Raw genomic sequence first — 22,987 nt, 5'->3', positions numbered from 1 at the left:
GCCATCACCATTTTGTCCGTCTGTATCTGGAAGTCCCACAGGATCTTAGCTCAGTCATTCTCCATCACCCTTGGGGGCGTCTCCCATTTTGACCTCGGGACTTCCAGGTTATACTTGGCACAGATGTTCCTGTACACTATGCCGGCCACTTGGTTATATATATATATATATATATATATATATATTTACATATTTCTGCAACATACAGACATATATGTTACTGCAGTGTACCTTAGATGCAAGATTATTATATGCATAAGTCCAAGAGCAAGGAATTTTAAGCAAGTCCTCATGAAAGCTTCTCTGATCTGGTGTCCAAACAACACTTATAATACCTCTGGCGCTGCTGCTAGAACCACAGTTGCTCAGTATGAGAATTCTGCTTTGAATTCCAAATCATTACCTGGTGAAGCATCAGCGTCCCCTACAGAATCAGCAGCTTTTAAGGATGGAGCGCCCCTTACTGGTGGCCGAAGGCACCAAACCTCATTTTATGCTCGAATAGTTAGTGTGTGACTTCATTGTTAAAGGTTTCATGAAAGATGATGAAAGCAACCATAATAACCACTTTATACCACGCCGCCTCCCGTCTTTAGGGATGGATATGATACTTCTTATTATTTTCTTTATTTTGACAAAATAATGGGAATACATGTTGATTATCTAACGATTCAAAACTGCCATCATTAGTGACATGATGCTTTTAACCCCAATGTTGTGTTAGGTCAAATTTGACCAATTTAAAAGTTTTACCTCCAAAAAATGTAGTTAACTTATCAGACTGACCTAAGATTCCATGCCTTTGTCGACAAAGAAGATTTCCTGAAAAGAAACAAGCAAAGGTTGTGGTTCTGGAGATTGATTGGTCTCAGGGACATAAGATGACAATTTCTTCATCTCCTACGGTCTTGGTCAGGAGATGTGTCAGAAGCAAGTGTAGTTTTGGGATACTTTCCTCGGTGCACAAGTAAAACATTCCTGGTTACTTTTGACCAGGAACACAACAGGTTACATTATGTGACTGTATAAAACTTTTTAGATGGTTTCAAAACAAATGTTCATTATAATATTGACCCAGAGTAGTCTCTAATACACAGTATACCGTTTCATCCGATTATTTCTTATAATCAAAATAAGACAGAAATTATGTTTCTTAGAACTCAAATTCAAGACATATAAGCTCAGATTAATGAGATTAATAAAGTGGGAACACAAAATTGTTTGACACGAAATGAACACAACATGAGGGCTAAAGTCAGCTCATAGGTCTGTAGTCAGAACACAAAAAATGACCCACTTTCTTTCATTGTTAAGAAATGCATGTTACAGAATAAGCATTGTATCCAGTAGGACATGCTCACCTTCAAAGACACACTGAAACACATAAATGTGTGTTAAAGGCAAAAGTTTCTTCAGCTTCACAATTAAGCCTCATTCTTCCTTTATCAGAGGGCTGTGGCGACCCCTACAGGAAACAACAGAAACCAGAAGAAGATCAAGTTTGTTTTATCCTTTTCCTTGGTATCATGGTTTGGAAGTTTATCTCTAAAAGAACAGAAAGTAGAAAGTTACTCAACCAAAATGTTAAATCGTCTAAGAGGCTGATTGGTGAGCCACAGCTGAACCAGTCATCCTTGTGCAGACAGTTTTACTTGACGACTCTCAGCCTTTGCGTAGCGACTTTGAGTTTCCTGCTTCTGGAAAAAAGGTTTTTAGTGCAGAACAATAATTTGTTCTAGGATCCAACACTCAAATAAACAAATCATAGCTCTGCTTTGCTAAATTAAGTCGTTAATATTGATTTATTGATTTATTAATTCATTCAGCATTTTGTATGTTACCTATCTGTTGACTGTGTTTGTATATAAAATATCCACATGGCATGGATGCCTCACTACTGCAGATCAAATCTAACTGGTTAGCTTGGTTAGGTTTGAGGCCTACAAACAACAGGAAATAACATGAATATGTAATAAATTCAACATGAAGGGTTGAGGTTGTGGATGTTGTGGAGGAAGTAAAAGGAAAAAAAAAAGAGTAAAACAAAGTATGCATGTAACAAATTTCATTAAGGCCGGGCCTAAATAATAAACTCCAATTTTATCTGGAATTCTGGTTAATTCATTGTGGAGCTGTTGCTCCATAGAAGGACGTAAAAGGACAATTAACCTACAATTAAACAGTAGCTCGAATCTGCTTTGGGTTATCAAAGCAGAATTCTTGCACTTGTGACCTGTTTCTAATTTGTATTCAGAGAGAGAGAAGCGGGTTTTGGCTGGCACGTCAGGAAGCCGTGTGAATACAAACCAGCAGTTACATAACAGTATGTAACAGAACACTGGCTGCTCTGTACAGCTGCCAAAGCAGGTATATAACACAGGACACGCTGTGATATAGTGAACACATAAACTCTGGCATGCATACATTACACGTGTATGAACCTGTCATTTTAAAACCATCTGGTTTTAAAACTCTTTATTCACTAAAGCTACAGTTATGTTCACATGCATACAAATGGGCTGCCATTTAACTTGTACTTGAAGTACTCTTCCTCATTATTTTGGAAAAGTGTTCGGCCTTCCTTTTGTAAAAACATCAAGTTAGGATTTTTACTTAGTCAACACTTTAAAGAATGACTGGTGCTTAAACAGTGCTCGCCAGATTTTGGTGAAATTTGGGGCAACACTTGCAATGATCTTTAGGAGTTTAGACCCAGTGTTTGTGGTAAAACCCATGGAAAATATTCACTAAATCTCATGAGTAATATATCCTCCGTTTTGGAACATATACTTCTCTTCGAGTTCCACCAACATCTGCAGTATGTCTTCTCTGAAGTGTAGTATTTCATTATGTAAGAGCCCAAGGGCAGATTTAGTGCTGAACTCCTCACTACCAATGAAATGAAACGTTTTAATGTTAAAGAAGCCCAGCCCTTTTACCCAAGTGTCCCCTCATGCCTGAGGAGAAGTGCATGTTCAGCCATGAGCAGAGGAATGGTCGCCAGTCGTGACAGTTCATTTCTGTAAGCAGCAACAGCTGTAGGAAAATAGCAGACTGACAAAATAATCTGAACTGACTGAAAAATGTTTTTTCAGCTCTTTTGACAACAACTTACACTCATCTTATAAATATACGGCATTAAAAAAGGGAACATATCAGGAAACAATTAAAAATAATTCTCAGCAGGTTCTAAACTTATTTAAGTGCAACCTCAGATGATTGATGGTACATGATATATTACAGTGTTATTATATATCCAAGAGAAATTCAGCAAAAATGCTGAGTGAAAAAACTAATTACAACCCACCATTCAACCATTCTGTTTGCTGCACTGCTTGGGATCATTTTCCTTTTGCAGGGCCCAAGCTCTATGTGACTGTAGAATACTTTGGTATACAGTGTAGGTCATGGTCAACTCATTAACCGCGAGGTGTCCAGGTCTTGTGTTTACAAAACAAATCCAAATGCATCACCCTCTGTACCCGACAGATGACTTTAAAAAAAAAAAATGTCCTGAGAGATATAAAGATAAAACCTTAGAACTGAAAGTGGGTTTACTTTTTCTTTTCTTTTTTAAATGACTGACTCGCCTTGAGGCGACTGTAGTTGTGATTTGGCGCTATATAAATAAAATTGAATTGAATTGAATATTTATAGTAAATGATTGCAAACTGTTGCTTAAAAAAATTCTTCAGTTCTTACCTCCAAACACAGATCGGTGATAAACTAGAAATTTTCATTGTTTGAAGTACATGAAGAAATGCCTACTCTTACCACGTGTGGCTAAGTTACTCTGGAAAGTTGATTTTCCTTTCCCAACCATTTGTCAACAAAGTGTGTATGTGGTAAGCTTTCTGATCTATGACAATTTATTTCTTCTAATATTTCTAGTAAATACTAGAAGAAAATTAAAATATGCCGGATATTGTGTAGCCTATGGCCAGTCACGTGCAGGGCGATTGCATCAGCACCAAAAGCTGCACGACCACGTTCATGAATGGGGTTTGGTGCTGCCTTCAAGTCCTGTGGGAAATTCGTCCAAAGTTTTAATGCTTGTTCAAAAAGCTAAAGAATAACTCCCAACATCTTACCTTCCATCTCCTTTTCAAATAGTATAATATTAACATCCCTCAGAAACATTTGCTTGTTTTTGATCCCGTTATTAAAAATGTTGTTGTTCTTTATCTATCCCAAAGTGGGTATATTCTTGTGGCGCAGCAGCTAGTTTCATTTGGGTGTAAAAAGACGCTAAATAAAAGCTCGAGAAAGTTAATAAAGTGAGGTAATATAGAATATATGAGCTAAGTAAGTACATTTAAATGGTTTATAATAAAAGGCTAACAAGTTTAACTCATCTTACAGGAATATTATATATAATTAATAAAGAATGTCTTACAGTTGGTATATTTGGACAAATGCGTATTAATAATTTGTAGTTATTTTTTCAGTTTCATTCTTAAGTATTAGAGGTGTATTTCAGTCAAAGTGGGAGCAGTCTCACTAATTTCCTCTTGTAACAAAAACAGAGGACGGATCCCGGCTACTCAAGAAGCTGCCTCGTGTGGATTTTTGTCTTAATTCCCGTCAACACACCCCCTTCCTTATGTCGACGCGCTGTATCCTGAACGCAGCACCTATTGCTATGACTACTTGTGTTAACCAGTGCATCAGAGGCACACGCCTGTGGGTGGACCAATCAGAGCCTCCGATGTCATGCTATGCCAGCAGTGACATAGAAGGGTGGAGGCGTAAACCTAAAACCGGTCCCACATCAGGAAACCCGGATAATACCGACAGGACTCACTCCAACACAGAACAACCTGCTGACTCCATCTGAATCACATTCCATCATGTCCGACTTTATCTCTGGGTGAGTGAACTATTCGTACTTTCCTTTTTTATTCGTATTAAAGACTAAAGACATCAGTGTGTGATTAGAACTACTCGTGTGGGCAGACTGTATTTATGATGTATTAATCCCTCAAATACCAAACACTCGCACCTCTGGCACACGTTTTCTGTGTGGAGGTTGGATTAACTTTGTGTAGTCCATCACCGGGTTTCTATTCTGTTGAATGTGTATAGCTGCTTCTGTCGAACATCAATAAGGAAACTAATATCCTCGAACTGCTTAATTACGGTGGTCCTAATGTAAAAAAAGAAAAAAGAAAAACTGCCTGAGGCTTTAACATCTCTCCGCTCCGCTGGCAATTTTCCTGAGTTCTTCCGCAGTCTTTGAAAGCGCAATTACGCGCGGAAGAGCTACAACGTGCCCACCGGCACTGATGGATGGGGCGGAAAAACCCCACACGAGATCCTCCGTGACGTCACTGCAACCCGCTGTCCCATTACTGGCACAGCAAGGTGGTTTATTCACAGTGAACCCACACTGTAATCTCCTCGTTGCCGTAATGCTTCCTTCATGTCGCAGTTTGTTTCATTTGACCACATATGGGACCAATGAGGTGTCCGTGAGTCAGCTACGGGCTCCACCACCATCACATAAATGTGTGGGCTGGGTTAGTGACGGAGCGCACGTACCACGTTGGAAGAGGAAAAGAATGAAAACATTGGAAACGATTGAACAGAAAGATTAGAATATAATTTCTGTTTGTTTTATTCTGTTTTTTATGTTGAGTGCGTAAAAAAAGAACATCTCTTCACTTTCCCCCGATTTCTATATTATTATCGTTTTGTTATCCTTATATAAAATAAGAATATACTGCCATTATTATAGTGGACATTACGACAGATTTCACTGCGTGTTGTACTCTTATAACTATGCATGTTACAGATAAAGGATCTTGAATCTTGAATCTTGTACTGGTTAAAACACCGGATCGAAGTAGCATCATTAATAGACCCACTCTACCACCTGGGCCACAGCTGGTCCAACAAATACAAAATCAAAAGGAAAAGGATTTTTTCCAACTACTGTGAAGCTTCTTTCTGAACGAAAAAGAAGGTCTTTAAAGGGCTTTTGGGATTCAAAGGGCGGGATTAACTCCCAAACTCCTCCAGAGTCTTCAGTTATTCTTGTGGTAATTACACTGTGGTGATTTTAATTACAAAAGCTCCACTTGGGTGGGTGAGTGGGGGAAGGGTTGGGATGCTTTGTACCACTAATGAAATGAAAGATATTTAAAACTACATGTGATATTTCCATTGGGGATATGCATCCACTCTACAAATCAGTGCCTAACCACATGTGTCTGCATCTACTGCATAGGATGAGGGGGGTGGCCAGAGGGCAAGCATGCAGTGAAGCTAATTTGGCAATAATTGGTGTGTAATAGGCAGAATAAACAAGTTCTCTGATGCTATCTTGTTGCCCCTTTTTATGCTAATATTCAGCTTGGATGTGTTTTAATGAGACACTTCCCCAGTCTTTGTTAATGTCTTATATCGGATGAGCTTGTTAACAGCTTACTTTGATCCGGTTAAAGATAAAGTGTTTGTAGAAAAGAGCACAGACAGGTTAAACAATGTTTAGTTAGTTTTTGATTAAACTATTTACTTTTGGGGTTTTTTTTAAGGTTTTATGTTATTTCATTGGTTCTATTTCATGTGGAATAACCTAGTGGCTGTAATCAAGTGGCTTTACAACACTTTATTATTTATATAGTTAAAAAACAGTGATATCCCTCAGGAAATTAACAGGGTTATAAGTAAAGTTAAAGGGTCGTGCTGGTGGGTGAGATCAGGGCAAAGAAGGCAGAAAACCGTCAGTGTTGATGTGAGAATTGACTCCTTAAATGTACAGACAAACAAAACTGAACAATAAAAAGTGCATCGATGTTTGGTTGAGAAACATTTCATACTGTTTACATCACACAGGCATTTCACTCAACCACCTGACCGTGACACACTGTATGTTTGCACAATAACAGGAAATTAAGTGTGTTTGTACATGTCTTTTCAAGACATTCATTTCAGCTCAGGAACTGTACAGGATGCTCCTCCTTACAAATTCCATCGGCTAAAAAGGCAAATCACTGTTATTTCCTGGTAAAGGAATGCTGTATGCAGTATGCATTTGTGTGTAAGAAGACTAAAGGCTCTGTTTCAGACCTCTGAGATAAATACTATAAATAAAAACTGACTTTGTTTGGGTGTCCGCACATGTTAGGCCACGTTCTGTTTTGTAGCACTGCATAACTTCATGTTTTCATATGTGACCACACACTTGGCTGATGTGTTTTGTTTTTTTTTTCTCTTGCTTTCTAGCGTCAGCTATGACGAATGCAAGACCACAGCTGATTGGCTGCTGTCAAACACACAGGTGCGGCCGATTGTGGGAATCGTGTGCGGTTCAGGCCTGGGAGGTCTGGCTGAAATGATCAAGGACCCGCAGATCTTCAAATACAGCGATATTCCCAACTTCCCCCGGAGTACAGGTATCCACAGCCTCCAGCTGTTTGGGGAACACAACTGTTGGTGTGTGTGTGTGTGTGTGAGTGTGTGTGTGTGTGTGTGTGTGTGTCTGTACATGTTTGTGACCTTTATTCAACACAGTCCCATGGCACTTTATGAAACAGTCATAAGATATAATCTGCTGATTTTTTTTATTCTTGGACATGAATTTTCATTACACTGCTCTTAGAAAAGGGTGAGTTAATCCATATAAACTGTTCAGTTAGAATTAAGAAATACAAATACTGGATTAGGTGTAGAAAGAGGTGTAGAGCTTCATCTTTTTGGTTGTCAAATCCAGCTTTCCAACTGTGCTGACTCATGACTACTTCACACTTTGCCATAAGATTGGGCTGTTGTGAATTTCACTGGGTGTCTAACAGTGTGTGTGTGTGTGTGTTGCAGTGCATGGTCATGCTGGCCGGCTCGTGTTTGGAACACTAAAAGGGAAGCCATGTGTATGCATGCAGGGCAGGTTCCACCTGTACGAGGGCTACCCCATTCAGAAGGTGAGTAGAGACAAAAAGCTAACAAGGGCACTAAAAGCTTGTCGTTTTTTTGTTATCAGAGTCTTCTGGTCTAGAACAGGTTCTTCCATTTAGAGGGCCTTCCATATCAGTCTGACAGGGTCATTAGGTTGTATTCAGTCAGAGGACAAAAGGAAACCTGAGGCAGGGATGGGGAGAGGAAGCACGCAGTCACAGTCATTTCTGGATGGCTGAACATTGTAAATGTTCTGTATCGATACTCCACACCCGATGTTAGCTTTGTGGTTTGTGAGTGTTAGCAGCACTTAAGTCCCAGTACTTTAAACCCCTGTAGTCCGTATCATAAAATGCTAAATTAAAGGTTTGTGTCCCTCACACAACACAGCAGATATTTATTCTAATGTACGTTTTACCTAATCGCACAATAGAGATGACTTAGATTTGTTTTACAAGGTTTTAGAGAGATTTGCTCGTAATATACCTCCAATCATAAAGATACAAAATGTGGATGAATAAAATTTTCTGTACTCCAGAAAGATTTGAATAAAAACATTTTAAAAACTCAGCAGGAACTTTTTCCCCTCAGACACTGGTCAGGATTATACAGGGTTATCCACAGGCTTTTCTGTCCAGTGTTTACAGTGGAACAGTTTATCTAGTTGAAAGTTATTCCCACAAAAAGTGCCAGCTCGGAGCTTTGCAGACACACACAGCTGCTGAGCATCTCAAATCTAAATCTCAGGTTTTTAAGGCTTCTGGAAGATTACTCAGTCCCAGACTGTTGCTGTGGAGCACATGGAGACTAAACAATGAGAAAATTAGTGCTCTCTCTGACTTGGATGGCTCCTTAAATATAATATTGATGTAAGTTTGTTATGTCCACTGTTCTCGGGAGAAGACAACTGTCTTCAGGTTATCAGTGTAGGAAATTTCTTTGTGTCTATTGTTACATCAGTGTGTTAAAAAATGAAGGTGAATGTGGCAAATCGATAACTGAGAGCAGTTTCCTTCCACACATTTCATTTCTCTTGTGTTATTCAATGTTCGCTTTGCATGAGGTTTGCTTGTTTGTCTTATAATGTTAACACACGTTTTTTTGTGTGTTTTATATTCACTTATTCCTACTAGATCACATTGCCCATGCGCGTCTTCAAGCTGATGGGCGTAGAGACGATGATAATGACCAACGCAGCCGGAGGCCTCAACCAGGACTACAAAGTGGGGGACATCATGGTCATCAAGGACCACATCAACATGCCAGGGTTTGCTGGGGTCAACCCGCTGTCTGGACCCAATGATGACAGGTAGGTGGAGGTGAGGGAGGGGTAGAAGCAGATATTTAAGGCAGCATTTTTTGGTTTGAAGCTTTTCTAGCTAATTTTTTTCTCAGTACATTAAGCATTAAATTTTGCTGTTCCAGTCATTGTTAACATTTCCCTGTAGCTAGGAAAGTCAACCAGTCCACTATCAGTCTAAGGGCTGTGCACTTCTGTTGTTATAAATAAAGCAGGCTGAATGTGAACCTGTGTAACAAGAAGCGCTGGAGAAGATTTCCTCTGAATTAAAAACAAACTGTTATTAATGAGCCGTTCTTTAGCTCAGTATAAACATTTAGACAGACCGACCGCTAAAATCATTAACAAGACCTCGGAAAATGCCTCACCCTGGTGCTACACGGTGCTACATTCTCAGCGTACACATGGTTGAAATTTAGTCAGAGTAAAAGTAGCCCTGGGGCCACAAGAGAGTCACCTTTTGGACTTTAGTTTGTTCAGGTTTAACCTTGGTACAAACACATTTACATGAATGTTAGAAAAGATGCGCTGCAGTAACAGAATTTGCTCATTCTGTTACTTATTTTATCATAACTGACTATTGTCCTCCTAAAGATCGCAAATTTTATGTTTGTAAGCAACTCATGGTCCCCAAATCATTTGGTTAAATAATTCAAGTGAGGGCTACACTGTCACTGTGCAGACAACTGAGCTGTTCTAAGCTCCCTCCTCCACCATGACAAATGTGCATTGTTGAGCCCTCCTACACAAAACTGTGACTCTTCAGACCTTTAACAACAATAGGCATTTGATTTTTAGGGTCAGCAAGCATGCCTGTTGTTTAGGATGGCTTCACACTGGAGGCTTTGCGTGACACTTTATTAATGCTGGCCACAGAGCCAGGGTGAGACATTAATAACTTAAAACTATGATCAGCTTATGTTGGTCTATTATAATGAAGATAGCACAAGAGATGCTGAAAGATAAGACAATTTGACTGATGAAAAATATCCTTTGTGAGCTTTTTATCTTCTCATGAGCGCATTAAAAAACTCTGAGTATCTATTTGTTGGGTAACTTCAGTACTGAGTCATAGCTGTGTAGATTCCTGTCTTTTGTTGTGTAGATTCTTTTGCATCAACACTCCCGTTCTCCCTTCAGGTTTGGCTTGCGTTTCCCCTGCATGTCTGATGCCTACGACCGCAAGCTCCGGCAGCTGGCGCACGACGTGGCGGCAGAGCTGAGCTTTAGTGAATTTGTGCGCGAAGGCGTGTACTGCGTCCTCGGAGGCCCCTCCTTCGAAACCATCGCCGAGTGCCGCATGCTGCACATGCTAGGCGCTGATGCTGTCGGTGAGTTTTAAATGTTGCTCTCTCACACAAAAACACATCGACTTCTGTTTTAATATTTCTACGCGCCTCATGTTGTCCCTGTCCCAAATCATCAGAACTACAAGCAGAAATCTTTTTGAATGAGTGGAAAATCTCCCCAATTTCAATATATACATTAAATTTTCACAAAAGCAAAAGGATTATTTTGGGAGTCAGCCCTATTACAGTGTAGACACTGATACACATCATAGTACGATACACAGGCAGGTAATCTTGTACCAGTCAGGTAGAACTAGTTCCAAAAGGGACTGTCAAAAAAAACTAGCTAAGCAAGGAGAAACAAAGGCTCTAGTGTCACAGCAAACTCATATAAGCTAGTAAGGAATCAAGGGAATGGTCAGAAGACATGGTTCTCAGTCAGAAAGGATGGATTTCTTGCTCTAGGATGGATATTAGTTGCTTATTTAAGGAGAAGAGTTCAGATAATAGTCTTGTTCAGGATGGGGGGTGAAGCAGAGTTCAAAAGTAAAGCAGTCAGTTTACTGGTTGATCTAGGTTCCTACTCTCATCTGTGTCTGCAAACTGTGTGTCGTGGCTGAAAGAATAAAATCACAGATCCATGTTTACCCTGAGAGATAAGGTGAAGAGCTGTGTTACTCATGGGGAGCTCAGGATCGGTGCTTGAGCTTTTAGGAGGCCTGTTGAAAGTCTTATCAGATTAATTTACTTGTTAAAGGAGCTGCTTTAACATTTTTCTCACTAAGCTTTAATTGATTAAACAGTCTCTTTTATAATATGATACGCAGAAAAGGCCATTTTCAGAAGTAAGGCAAAGGAAAATTCTTGTTAGGGACCGTAAAACACAAAAAAGGCATTTAATGGCATTTAATGGATAAAATAATAATCAACATATCAGCATACTTCTCGCAGACGAAACGTCTTATCCCTCTATAGAAAATGATTGCCCCCAAAACTACCTCCAGATGTACAATACTAAATAAAATCTGACAATAATTTCATATTTGGTCTTCTCATTTAAGGATAAGCTTTATGCCATTTAATGAAGGAAGCATATTGAGAACGTCAGTGTTATAACTTACCTTTTCAATTTTTAATGCAGGGATGAGCACAGTACACGAGGTGATCGTCGCCCGCCACACCGGGATGCGCTGCTTCGCCTTGTCTCTGATCAGCAACCGCGCAGTGATGGACTACGACAGCCACGAGAAGGCAAACCACGAAGAGGTCCTGGAGACGGGCAGGCTGAGGGCCGAGCAGATGGAGAAGCTGGTGTCCACCATTGTGGCTCAGCTGGAGCACAACATCAATAACTGATAGATGACCTGGTGGCCACCATCACTGCACTTGATCTCTGCATCACAGCTAGAGGATTTCTATCAAAACGCTTAAAGAAAAAAGCAATTTTTAAAGCACAATGCTTGTAGTATGATGAACTGCTTTCTTAGCAAAAACATTTTAGTCTTATGAGCTTGGAAACTGGTCCACACATGAGCTTTGTTTACATTTACACTGTACAGATACTGTTTTAGGACAAAAGTTCTCAACTATTTCCTGTTGTAGTATACTGTACTCTATACTGTACTCTGCAAAGGGATTCAGTGAAACAGTATCGCGTTATGAAACCTAAATTATTAATCTATTTATTCTCTCATTCTCTTACATTCCCTCACGTCAACTATTCGCTAATATGAAAAACAAATGATGTTCACATTTTTTTTATTTAAGAGGACCAACTCATTCAGCATACGTTCCTGTCAATTTGACAAAAGTGGTAATAATGTTCCTTTTTTGTAGAGAAAATGTAAAATATAAACTATTTATAGAAAATGTATTTAAGTAGGTTTTTTATATTTGTTTTTTTTAAAATGTATAGACTACATTGAAGAAAGAGACATGGCACAGTTATGAAAGAAAGTAGATTAGATAAAAAATGTCTTGCCATTTCCTGTCACCGTGTAAACTAACGAGCCGGCTGTGCGTCAGTCTGTGCTTTTAGTGGTACTTTACTAAGATCTGTAACAACTATGGCTCAGCTTTTACAATAAATTACTCTGCTGGAAAACTAAAGTGGTTTTTGTGTGCTGCGTTTGAAACTGTAGGGCTGAATGGTTCTGTGATCAATCACAGGATGTCGCTCTCCAGTCATCTTGAAATGATTTAAATCAATCTTCGTTTTCGTGCTAAAGCATTAAGAGACTCATTAAAGTCATGTTTTTTTGTTATTCGTGTGCAAACATTTCCTGACTGTTCTTACCTTTTATTTGTGAAGTTAGTATCTTTCATTCAAGTAATATTTTTGTACCCCTTTGGTTTATTTATTACCTTGTAAATGTGCCACTAAAGTAAAGACAATCCAATCAGCTTAATTTAAGTAACTCCTAAATTTTTAATGTTATTTTTAATATTCGGCTTCACCTAAAGGACAAAGAAAAACTGTTGGACCAAAAAGGTGCAGAAATCCAAACTGTGTCCACACATAAAGGAGCCTGTTGGAAGAAAACCTTCAATTAAAGCACAACCTGCTAGCTCAGTGTAAGTGTCCCTGAGTACTCAGTTTGTTTCTCATTTTCTCTGCAATCCTTATCGTCCTTTCTTATCACTGACAGCCTCCCTTAACTTTCCCATGCATTTTCTAGTCTGCATGCCACCTCTGGTCACTTTCTTACCCAAATATCACCCACTGCCATTTGTTCCCTTCCTCCACCCATGAAAAGAAAAAAAATTCCATGACGCTCAGGCACTGCTGTTTATAGCCAAACAAGGTCGTGAGAATTTTACAAGCTGTCTGTAATCCAGCATCCAAAAGAGGGCGATCAGGTGTCTGCACAAAATGTGCTGAATAAATACACAGAAACAAAGAGGCATCCTGTGGGTGTGAAGGTTACATTTATGGAAAAGTACGCACATAAACCTCTGTGAGTCCACAATGTACTGCAAGTAATTTGCTATTCATAAAAATATGTTAAACGCAAGGCGGTTGACATATTTTCACTTCTGGTTCCTCCTTCAAACAAGAAAGTCAAGGTACTGATCCACACTATTTGACTTGAACACACCTTACATATAAGCTTTGAATCTCCACAGATAACACGTTCTACAACTTCCAGCTGAGGTAAAAGACGGCAAAAGACAGATTCTGCTGAAATGTGAGTGGAAATATATACAGGATTACAAATAAGGCCATACAAATAGATTGCACCTCTGCATCTCTGAATGTACTCGAAGCAGTCTGGCCATTCTCCTCTGACCTCTGGCATCAACAAAGCATTTTAACCTAGAAAAGTGAAGTTCACAGGATTTGTTCTCTTTTTCGGATGATTTTCTGTAAACTGTGTCACCAGTTTAACTTAGATGTTGAAATGCATTGAGTTGCAGTCATGATCAGATATTTACACAAGACAAACAGCTGAACAATAGTTGAAAACGCACACACAAATAACGTGTCCGCATGTGTGCAAGTTATTAGTTAAGAGTCAAAGGTTTAGACATTTCCGCTTCAGCTCTGAGTGATATTATTTAGAGGGAACACGATTACTGTCATCGCAGCTATAAAACTAAGAACACAGAAGCCCCGCCCACCTACTGTTTAACCCTTGTGGCATCCAGCTGACAGAAAGTTGGCTCAATGGTAGGTGAAGTGAACTAAAACAGGATGTTTTACACAGAGGATAAACTGAGGGGTTGCATTAAAACGGCCAATTTTTGGACAAATAAGCCCCATTTTAGCTTTGAAAACTTCCTCCACTAACCTCTTAGTGTGCATGCACGCGAAAAAAAAAAAACTATTATGCAGTAAGTCTCACAAATATGACAGCTGTTCTCGAAAGATAATGTAGAAGAAAAAGGAAGTGTTTTTCACACGCTGTCTACCGGGGCACACTGCACCAGCCACATTAATACTGTGTATTTAATCCTACCCACAAAGATAAACTTTAAATTTAACCAACAAGACTTTCCATATTAGTTCTGTGCACGTGCTCTTACTAAATATTCTGACAGGTTTTGAACAAGGCCAAGAGTCTGAACCCTCGCAAAGGGGACAGTGAGGTAATAACAATAGTAATAATAATACATTTTATTTTAGACGCCTTTCAAAACACTCAAGGTCACCTCACACAGAAGACTGATGTGACAGTGTTGATGTGTTCATAAGGATGATATTGAAATGTTCATGTTAACCAAGGTTAATATTTAACATTATAGCAGAATAATCATACTTTAGAATTGTATATTTCCAACATTTATTAACAGAACAAACCTAGAGTAAGGCCATATTTGGTAGTAAAACTGGGATATTTACTTGATGGAGGCAAAATTTAAAAAAAAATTTATTTCAGGTATGCCAGCATTATTTTTCTCAGAATGAATGTGTTATTTCATGGATCTGTTATCTGGAGACCATAGAAGTAAATTTCGCAGTAATCCACTGCTGTTTAGAGATTTCAGTATAAACCAGGTGAGCTGGCATTACTGTCACTGGAGCAATCCCACAATCCAAAAGGCTTATCTTATAAACTACAGGAATCAGTTTTATCCAAATGATCTCAGGCCTGTTCCAGCCTGTGTACGACTCAATCTACTGTCTCAGTGTTACAGGGTTTCTCCTCTTTGAGAGCCTGACAGTCCAAGAGAAAACAGTGAGTGAAGAACACAAAGCATGAAGAGGTGGGATAACGCAAAGAGACAGAGGCTGATGTGCCTGTGGCAGGACAGTCCTGAGAGCAGTTTATGTAAGAGTACGTCTGTGAAGGTTCTCAGTGAAGGTTCTCAGTGAAGGTTTATGTAAGAGGCTGTAAAATTCATGAAGTTCACAGGCAGGTGGTTGCTGTTAGTTCCTGTAATAAACATCAAAGTGTGAACTCCCTGTTCCTGTTCAAGCAGCAGCATAGTTCCCTTTTTGCACAGTCACCCTGGATGAGTTCCAACGCCCTCTGCTGGTATCTCATCTAATGGACTGACTGCAAATCTGATGAGTACATGGCATGCTGCAGTAATGTCTGTCTGCGATTTCAGTCTGTTGTTCGGTGGTCGGCAGGCAAGTTTTGCAGATATAAATCACGTTATTGTCACTTCAATTTGATTTGATTTCTATAACGCCAGATCCCAACAGTCGCCTCAAGGCGCTTTATGCTTAAGTTAAAGAGCCCACAACAATAGAGACGTTTAATTGTTGTGCAATTAAAATGCTACAATCCTTAAATAAAATGATAAATGTATAAATGCTAAAAAAGGGTCATTTTAACATGTTGGTGGGTGTTTGTTAGGTAAAATAAAATTTAATCTAGATAAGGACATCCAGAAGATTAAGATTAGTTGCCATGACTATTGCTGAAGTCTTGTAGTTTGCAGAGAAGCAGACAGAAATTTGGTGGATTAAAGTAGGATGCTATGATCTGAGCAACGCTGACTGATTGCTGACAGAGTAAATTAAATAGCAAATGTTCCAGTTCAGTATCTTGTATGTGTTACAAAATCAAATCTTAAAATCAAATGCTTGTTTTTTTCTCGTCTTTCATATAATTGGTTTTTGGACAGTTGTTTTTCTTTGTGAACCTGTCGGTGTGTCATCAGGGCAAAATTTAATCCTATAGAAACCAACAAGAACTGCTACAAAGGTGGTCCCCTAGCAACAGTGTTTATATGTCTGTGTGTCTGCCTGTTGCATATTTGGATGTCTTTGGACCAAATTGTGTCGCAAAGGTTATTCAAGACACAAAAAGTTAAAACTGTGGTTTTCAAACTTTTTGTTTTAAGGGGAAAAACCCCCAAAGGTTTTACTAATGCTAAAATTCAGCTCGGATCCATTTCTATTGTTAACGACTCACAAAATAGTGAATTACTTAATGGTCAACGTGACAAGAGTGTTGGAAAGGTCTGAGGAAGAGTTAAATCACTTGAATCAGTCATATATCTTTTTTGACAGTTAATGGACTAAAATAATATTTGCAGGGCTAATTTTGAATGATAGTGAACTCAGGCAAGAAGTTTGAGGAACTCCGTGTCAGCAGGGAGTGGTTTCCTGGTTCAGCTGTAAGAAGGAGAGCTGGAGTGGTGTGGTGGGAGCACTGCCAGCTGAGCAGAGGCACACCTGTCTCGCATAGCTAATTAACCTCACAGTGAAAGTTTTCAGAGCAGCCAGGGCTCCACGGCCGGGCACGTGAAGTGGAGCAAACAGAAGTGTGTACCTGTGAGTTATAGTCACATAACTGTGAGTACAAACCACAACGTGACATTCATTTTTACTACCCGAGTAGCTGCACCCAAGAGCTCGAAGTTTGCTGATGAAAAAGTGTGACGTCCAAAACCAGAAATACTGACATCTAAAGGTCTGAATTTAAGAGTCTTTCATGCGAGTATAACAGTAAAAAAAAAAAAAAAAAAAGCATCTATTGGTTTTGATAACAGTTTTAATATAAAGCATAACAAATAGCAAAGGGTTTATGGGAAGAGTTTCATGGAAAATCTAACAGAGAGGACGAGTCAGGCAGGCTTAGAACGTCTGACATTAAAGCACAAACCTGAGAAAAGTTTGAATGAATTTGAATGAAAAACCTTTGTCAGAGTGAATGGGGGTAATCAGCATCTTGTGCTTGTAAGGTTTCAGTACTGAGATGACACGAACCCCAGTTCGACATGAGAAGCAAAAACAAACAGGAAGTCAGAGCAGATCTGCACTTATGCAGGTAACAGTAAGAGCAAAGCCGCGTGGTTTTAGATGATGACTCAGCAATTTAAGAGCTTGGTTTGTTTTCCTTTTTTTTTCTTCTTTTTTTGGATTTCTAGCTTTGGAAGGGTTTCACAAATGTGTGAATGAGGGTGCAGTTCAGTTTCACATTTTGATCATTTTAAGTACTTAAAAAGAAGCAAACATGTCGATATCCACGCAGATGGATTTTGCATAGTAAAATATGCATTAATATACAAAGTTGTTCGGTAATGCCATATGGTGAAAAAAAAATCCCACTGGAAAAAAAAGCTGCCGTTCACTGAATATTTGATTCTCAGACCGTCATCTTTCACCTGAACCTCTTGCACCACCTCAGCTGTAGGTGTGAATGATTCTGTGCCGCTTTAAATGATGCATGAGGATGAAGGTTTTCCCGCACTGTGAGCAGCTGTATGGTCGTTCCCCGCTGTGCGTCCGCTGGTGCACCCTCAGGCTGCTCTGCTGCGTGAACCTCTTCCCACACTGTCCGCAACCGTACGGCTTCTCTCCCGTGTGAGTCCGGTGGTGTATGCTGAGGTGCGACGAGCACTGGAAGCTCTTCCCGCACACCGTGCACCAAAACGCTCGCTTTCTCTTGTGGCTCTGCTGGTGCAGCTTGAACTGGTGCAGGCGGCTGAACGACTTTCCGCACTGCGAGCACCCGTAGCATCGGGCGGTCCCGGAGAGGGGTTTGTGTAGGCTGTGAGGGTTAAAGCTGCTCGGTGTGAACGTGTTGTGCGACTGAGTTACAACTGGTCCGTCTCGAGTTGCGGTCTCCCTCTCAGGGTCTTCCTCTAGCTGGCTCAGATGAGTGGAGTGTGACGCATTTCTCTGCGAGTATATTTGTTCCTTCTGCTTGTCTTGCTGCAACAACGGAGCCTGCGACCTGGGCTGGAAATCTGACGACTGTGGACCGTCCTTCTGATACTCGTTGCTGTAAATCCCATTGCAAATCCTCTGAGAAGGCAACTGCTGGACGTTAGTCGACTTGCTCGGGTTAGAAGCTACATTTGGATCTGAATGGTCCGGGTACGTGTTGGAATACTCCTCTACAACGCTAGAGAAGTCTGGGAAACCAGTGTCAATGTCATTACCTTCAATTATGGACGACCAAATTTGGTTCTCCCTTTCATCCAATGAAAATTCAGCAGCAAGTTGAGTCTGCTTCCCCACATTGTGCTGGCACCCATCCTGTCTGAATGCCAGTCGGTCTTCCTCCTTTTCTGTCTTCACTGTGAACTGAAGGCCACTGATGTCTACTGCATGCTGGGCAGAGTTAAATGAGTCACTGAATTCTGATGGCTTCTGTCTGGCAACCTCTGGATGGGTTAACTGGTGGCCCTCTTCAAACTGCTGGTTCTCTGGAGCACTAGCAGTGTTAGGGTACTGAACAGCAGAACCTGCAGGTGAGACATGTTAGGAGACTTTAGATGGGGGTGTAAAGTTCAATTAAGGTTTAATTCTTGCACAAAACCTAGGCCTTCAACTCACCAATTGGTCCAGCAGAATCACTGATCCATAGTGCCTCATCTGGACTTTCTTCTTTAATTGTAAAGGAAACAGTGGCATCCTCGATCTCAGGAAACTACACAAAAACGGGATGGATTACCTGACTTGTTTTTCTACTTGAGAACTTCAAAGATATATGGTAACAATATAGAGATTGCAACACCGGACTCTGCCAAATTAAGTTTTATATTTCACTTCTTTTAGCTTTGTTTTCCCCTCTACAAACAACTAACTAATTATTAATCCACCATTTTTGGTGTTTTTAAACCCTTTTTCAGCTTTTCTGTTCTAACACAGCTACCTGCCATAAATAAACACCTATGGGAGTGGTGGCACATTAGCAAAGTCTCAGCAATGAAACCAAAACTATAAGATTAAGAGGTGACATTTCCGCAGCGAGGTGACATTTATCATACAACTGACACTATTAGAATAACACACAGGTTTTTGATCCAGTTTTTGAACTAGTTTGTCACCAGTGTCAGCTGCTCATTTTTCTTTACAATTTGTGAATAGACACACACACACACACACACACATACAGATATACATATAAGTACATATATCCACTAAAATGTCTTGCTTTTTTGTTTAGACAGGCAAACTTTTAATTGTTTTGAAAAACAAAATAAAGATAATAAGATGTTAATGCAACAGTTTTGTTAAACCCCTTGAAATAAAGGCTGAAAGTCTGAATTTTAGCCACATCTCGATTGTTTAATTTAAAATCCACTGTGCTGGTGTACAAAACTACAAAACGTATATCCACGTCCTAACACTGTAACTTTTTGTAGGCTTTTCTCAAGTGTTCATCAGTCTTGGTGTGAAAATCTCTGATCACTCTAACATGAAAGATTTTTGAGAATCCCCTCAATGCAAACTCAACAGATGACCTCACATTATATCTAAGCAGTTTTTAATATAAAGTAGAACTCACAAGTAAATAAATGAGTATAAGCAACCTCACTGCAGAGGCAACGAAACAGTGCAAAACCACAACTCTTCCACCACTAAACTTCACAGATGGTGAACAGTTTTTCTCATGAAAAGCTGTCTTTTTTCTGCACCATACAGCTCTACTGTTTCTTTATTTTTCTGATGTTAACACTTTGACACTAACAGCTAAAGAATAAATGAATAAATGCTCAAGTTTTTGCAAGACTTCTTGTTGCATCAATCAATCTGCCCCTGGGTTGAACTGACCTTCCACATGTGGGGGATTTTATTTCATATCATTTGGAGATATTTTTGAATGCTCACAGGCAGTACAGGTTTTCTTGTTTTGATTTGTTTGGGTTTGTTTTTTTTAATGAAGACACTCTTCAGATATTGTCTTGATGACAACCACAAACTTCAACAGCAAAGAGAAGAGCAGAGCACAAACCTCACAGCTTTCAGCTGTCACTGTTAAAGGAAGCTCAAATCGCTGACGCCTAACCTGGAACTGATTTTAAGACTAGGTGTGTGACACATAGAGGGGTAACAAAATCACTCTAGAGGCAAATCTTACCCCACCGTAACCATCATGAAACACCTACAGGTGCTATTTTGAAGAATTATTGAAATAACTTTAACTTAACAAGGACTAAAATTAACAGTTTGTTGACTTTCCTTTAAAACATTTTTTTTATCCTTCAATCACCATTTTTGCTGTTGCAAAATTATCCCTTACATGTCACTTCATGGTTGTTTAAATGCCAGGTCTCCCTTTTAAAATATCTAAATAAGCGTAGTTACTTTTTCCATGTAGCTGGTATGTTTTTAAACTGTGTAAACATTGAAATTTGCAGCAACATGTTCATTTTATGTAGGACTTCTCTAAAAACAAAAAAGTTTTGTTTTTTTTTAAAAAAGAGCAAATGTTGTCCAAAAGGCAACAATTATTAGAGCATGTAGTAAACACAGACCTTCATGTCTCCTGCAGGGTGCGGACAGTTGCTCCCTACATCAGTTCCTCTGTCCATGTAGTTTTCTGGTTGCAGAAGGAGAGAAAAATCTCAATTTGAAAGCTCGAGCCGAGGAAAAGTAGATATTATTTGGAGGGGGAGTAAAATATCTCGAAATTAATTTACAAAAATAAGCAGAGGTTAATATAAAACACAGCAGCGGTGGCTTTTTAAATCAAATTCCTCCTGCGTTTTGTTCTACTTCTACGTTCAGATGCACAACACACTGAGTTGTCAGTTGGAACAAACAGTGATGAAAATCTTACCGAATCCTCGCTGCAGCTGCGCATTTTTGCTCTCCATCATCAGCAGTTTCCTCTTCAGCATCTCGTTCTCGCTCTGCTTTCGGGATATTTCAAGATGCAGAAACGCACATTTGTCATCGACTAGTTTGGATATCTCTGCCACTGCTGCCTTCACCAGAACCTCCATTATTGAGGATAACTGTGTTTGAAAGGGAATGCACGTCGCCATGTTGACTCATTCAAAGTAATATATGCCAGGTAAATGAAGAATTAGTAAGTGCTTCCAAGCAGTGGTTTAAAAAATGTGAAAAGAAGCGACGCAGTAGAAAATTTTTACATCCCTGTGAGCATCATGCTAGCTGAAAGCTTTCTTCCGTGTGGCGGAGGGCTTTACCATAAATACACTAATAGAGGCGCGGTGGAATAACAGGTACGAGGCCTTCATCCTTCTGAGTCATCACCCATGGGTGTTAAATTCGAGCTAAAACTGCACGTAGAAAGGAAATTGTGGGTTAAGAAATAAGATAGAGATAAAAGTCAATAACCAGCCCAAAGATTAGTTTTGATTCTTGTTGTGTTTAATTGGGAAATATGCCACGTGGTCTCAAAAAACAAATCAGATTGTACATACAAATACTAACTGCAGTAGTAGTAAAAACTAAAGAAAGATAGAAAAAAAATGTTTGAATAAAGAAAGTTCAGGAAATGTGTGCAAATGGAACAACAGACCTTCTCTTTGGGACTCCAGGACATCAGTACAATATTTAGAAAATACAAGAAAACCTACGTGGGTTTGATTTGCTTTTATATGAATTTGTTTGGAGACTTTTTTTTGTGTAAGAAAAACCTGTGAAATAGGTCTCTTGATACAAATGAGTACCAGACCAATCATACCTCTAGACTAAACCCTTAACATATTTTTGACGGGTGTGTTATCCTTCTGGAAGTAGTCATCGGTAGATGGGTACACTGTGGTCATAAAGGGATGAGCAAGCAACAATACTCAGACTGTGGTGTTTAAAAAAGCTCAATTGGTACCAAGGTGCACCGAACTGTGCCAAGGAAAGATCCCCCACACTGCTACACCACCAGTAGCACTCCGAACCCCAATTTTTCCTCAGATTGTGACCCTAAAATCTGATTTTTGCAACAGAAATCAAGACTCATCACTCATATTGTACAGTTTTGGTGAGCCTGTGTGAACTGTAGCCTCAGTTTCTTGTTCTTAGCTGCCAGCACCCAGTGTGCTGTTTTCAAAAAAGTTTGAAACACACAAAACCGATTTGAGAAACCTAAATTCAGCCACTCGTGGTGGGTCACAATTAATACAAACTTTCATTGAGTCCATCTTTCACTGTCAGTTTAAAGACATTGTGGAATTGTGCCTTTACCACTGCCCTCGACTCAGAATGAAGCCGACACCAAGCAGACAGAACCAAAAGAAACACGTGCACATTGTCACAGGGCATTTGTGGCAAGCAAAATTTTAAATGTTTATGGCTTGGTGCCACAGACAGTTGATTGTCTCTAGAAGTAATAACTCCCTTCATAACAGAATTTAACAAGCCTTAATGTGATAACTAAAAACTCCACCTATTCATCCAAATGTGCCCACGGCAGGATGTCAAGAAACACAACATGGCAACAACCAAAATGCCGTTATTGGGGTTCAAGATCAGGGTAGTCACGGTAACATCGCCCATCTTTTAAATCTCCTCCTCTTAATCTCAACTACACAACTAAAGTTTAATGACTCTCTTATTACTGAGCTTATTACTCCCCACAAACATGCTACACATAGAAACTGCACAGTGATGAGTCAGATCCCTCCAGAACTACAGGTAGATGCTGGCATGAGATGTCAGAGAGAAAGATTCTTTACACTTAAACAGACTTGGTGCGATGTGATGTCTGCCTCAACTAACTCACAGACTTTGCTCATCAGCCATTCATCTTCCCAAGTCGCACACTGGCCCACTTTAGAATATGCACAGTTACTGTATCAGACGTATCCAGGGATCCTAAAAAAATTATAGCATCTTAGTAATTGAAAA

The 22,987-nt window shown here is 39.6% G+C and overlaps 2 protein-coding genes across 2 annotated transcripts; one reads left to right on the top strand and one right to left on the bottom strand.

Moving 5' to 3' along the window:
• Window positions 1–4,712: 4,712 nt before the first annotated feature.
• Window positions 4,713–12,594, top strand: LOC100707455 (purine nucleoside phosphorylase). Its single transcript, XM_003447503.5, has 6 exons — window positions 4,713–4,870; window positions 7,228–7,397; window positions 7,819–7,922; window positions 9,030–9,205; window positions 10,337–10,527; window positions 11,627–12,594. The coding sequence occupies exons 1-6, from the start codon at window positions 4,851–4,853 to the stop codon at window positions 11,839–11,841; spliced, it is 876 nt and encodes a 291-aa protein (XP_003447551.1). The 5' UTR covers window positions 4,713–4,850; the 3' UTR covers window positions 11,842–12,594.
• A 4,322-nt stretch (window positions 12,595–16,916) lies between these two features.
• Window positions 16,917–21,453, bottom strand: LOC102082804 (zinc finger protein 615). The gene is made up of 4 exons (XM_005476732.4): window positions 20,955–21,453; window positions 20,650–20,714; window positions 18,725–18,818; window positions 16,917–18,633 (listed from the first exon to the last, which is right to left on the bottom strand). Exons 1-4 carry the CDS (start codon window positions 21,160–21,162, stop codon window positions 17,567–17,569), a joined length of 1,434 nt encoding a protein of 477 aa, XP_005476789.1. The 5' UTR covers window positions 21,163–21,453; the 3' UTR covers window positions 16,917–17,566.
• Between the last annotated feature and the right edge of the window lie 1,534 nt (window positions 21,454–22,987).

This window comes from Oreochromis niloticus, linkage group LG18, assembly GCF_001858045.2.
Source record: "Oreochromis niloticus isolate F11D_XX linkage group LG18, O_niloticus_UMD_NMBU, whole genome shotgun sequence".
Taxonomy (NCBI): Eukaryota; Metazoa; Chordata; class Actinopteri; order Cichliformes; family Cichlidae; genus Oreochromis; species Oreochromis niloticus.
This window is presented reverse-complemented; position numbering and strand designations above follow the sequence as displayed.

Excerpts from the sequence above, each read along its gene's own strand:
- LOC100707455 (XM_003447503.5), top strand. The coding sequence starts at position 4,851 with ATGTCCGACTTTATCTCTGG. Across the intron at positions 4,871-7,227 it reads ATGTCCGACTTTATCTCTGG|CGTCAGCTATGACGAATGCA; the intron begins GTGAGTGAACTA and ends CTTGCTTTCTAG. Across the intron at positions 7,398-7,818 it reads CAACTTCCCCCGGAGTACAG|TGCATGGTCATGCTGGCCGG; the intron begins GTATCCACAGCC and ends TGTGTGTTGCAG.
- LOC102082804 (XM_005476732.4), bottom strand. The coding sequence starts at position 21,162 with ATGGCGACGTGCATTCCCTTTCAAACACAGTTATCCTCAATAATGGAG. Across the intron at positions 18,819-20,649 it reads ACCCTGCAGGAGACATGAAG|TTTCCTGAGATCGAGGATGC; the intron begins GTCTGTGTTTAC and ends GTTTTTGTGTAG. Across the intron at positions 18,634-18,724 it reads TGATTCTGCTGGACCAATTG|GTTCTGCTGTTCAGTACCCT; the intron begins GTGAGTTGAAGG and ends TCTCACCTGCAG.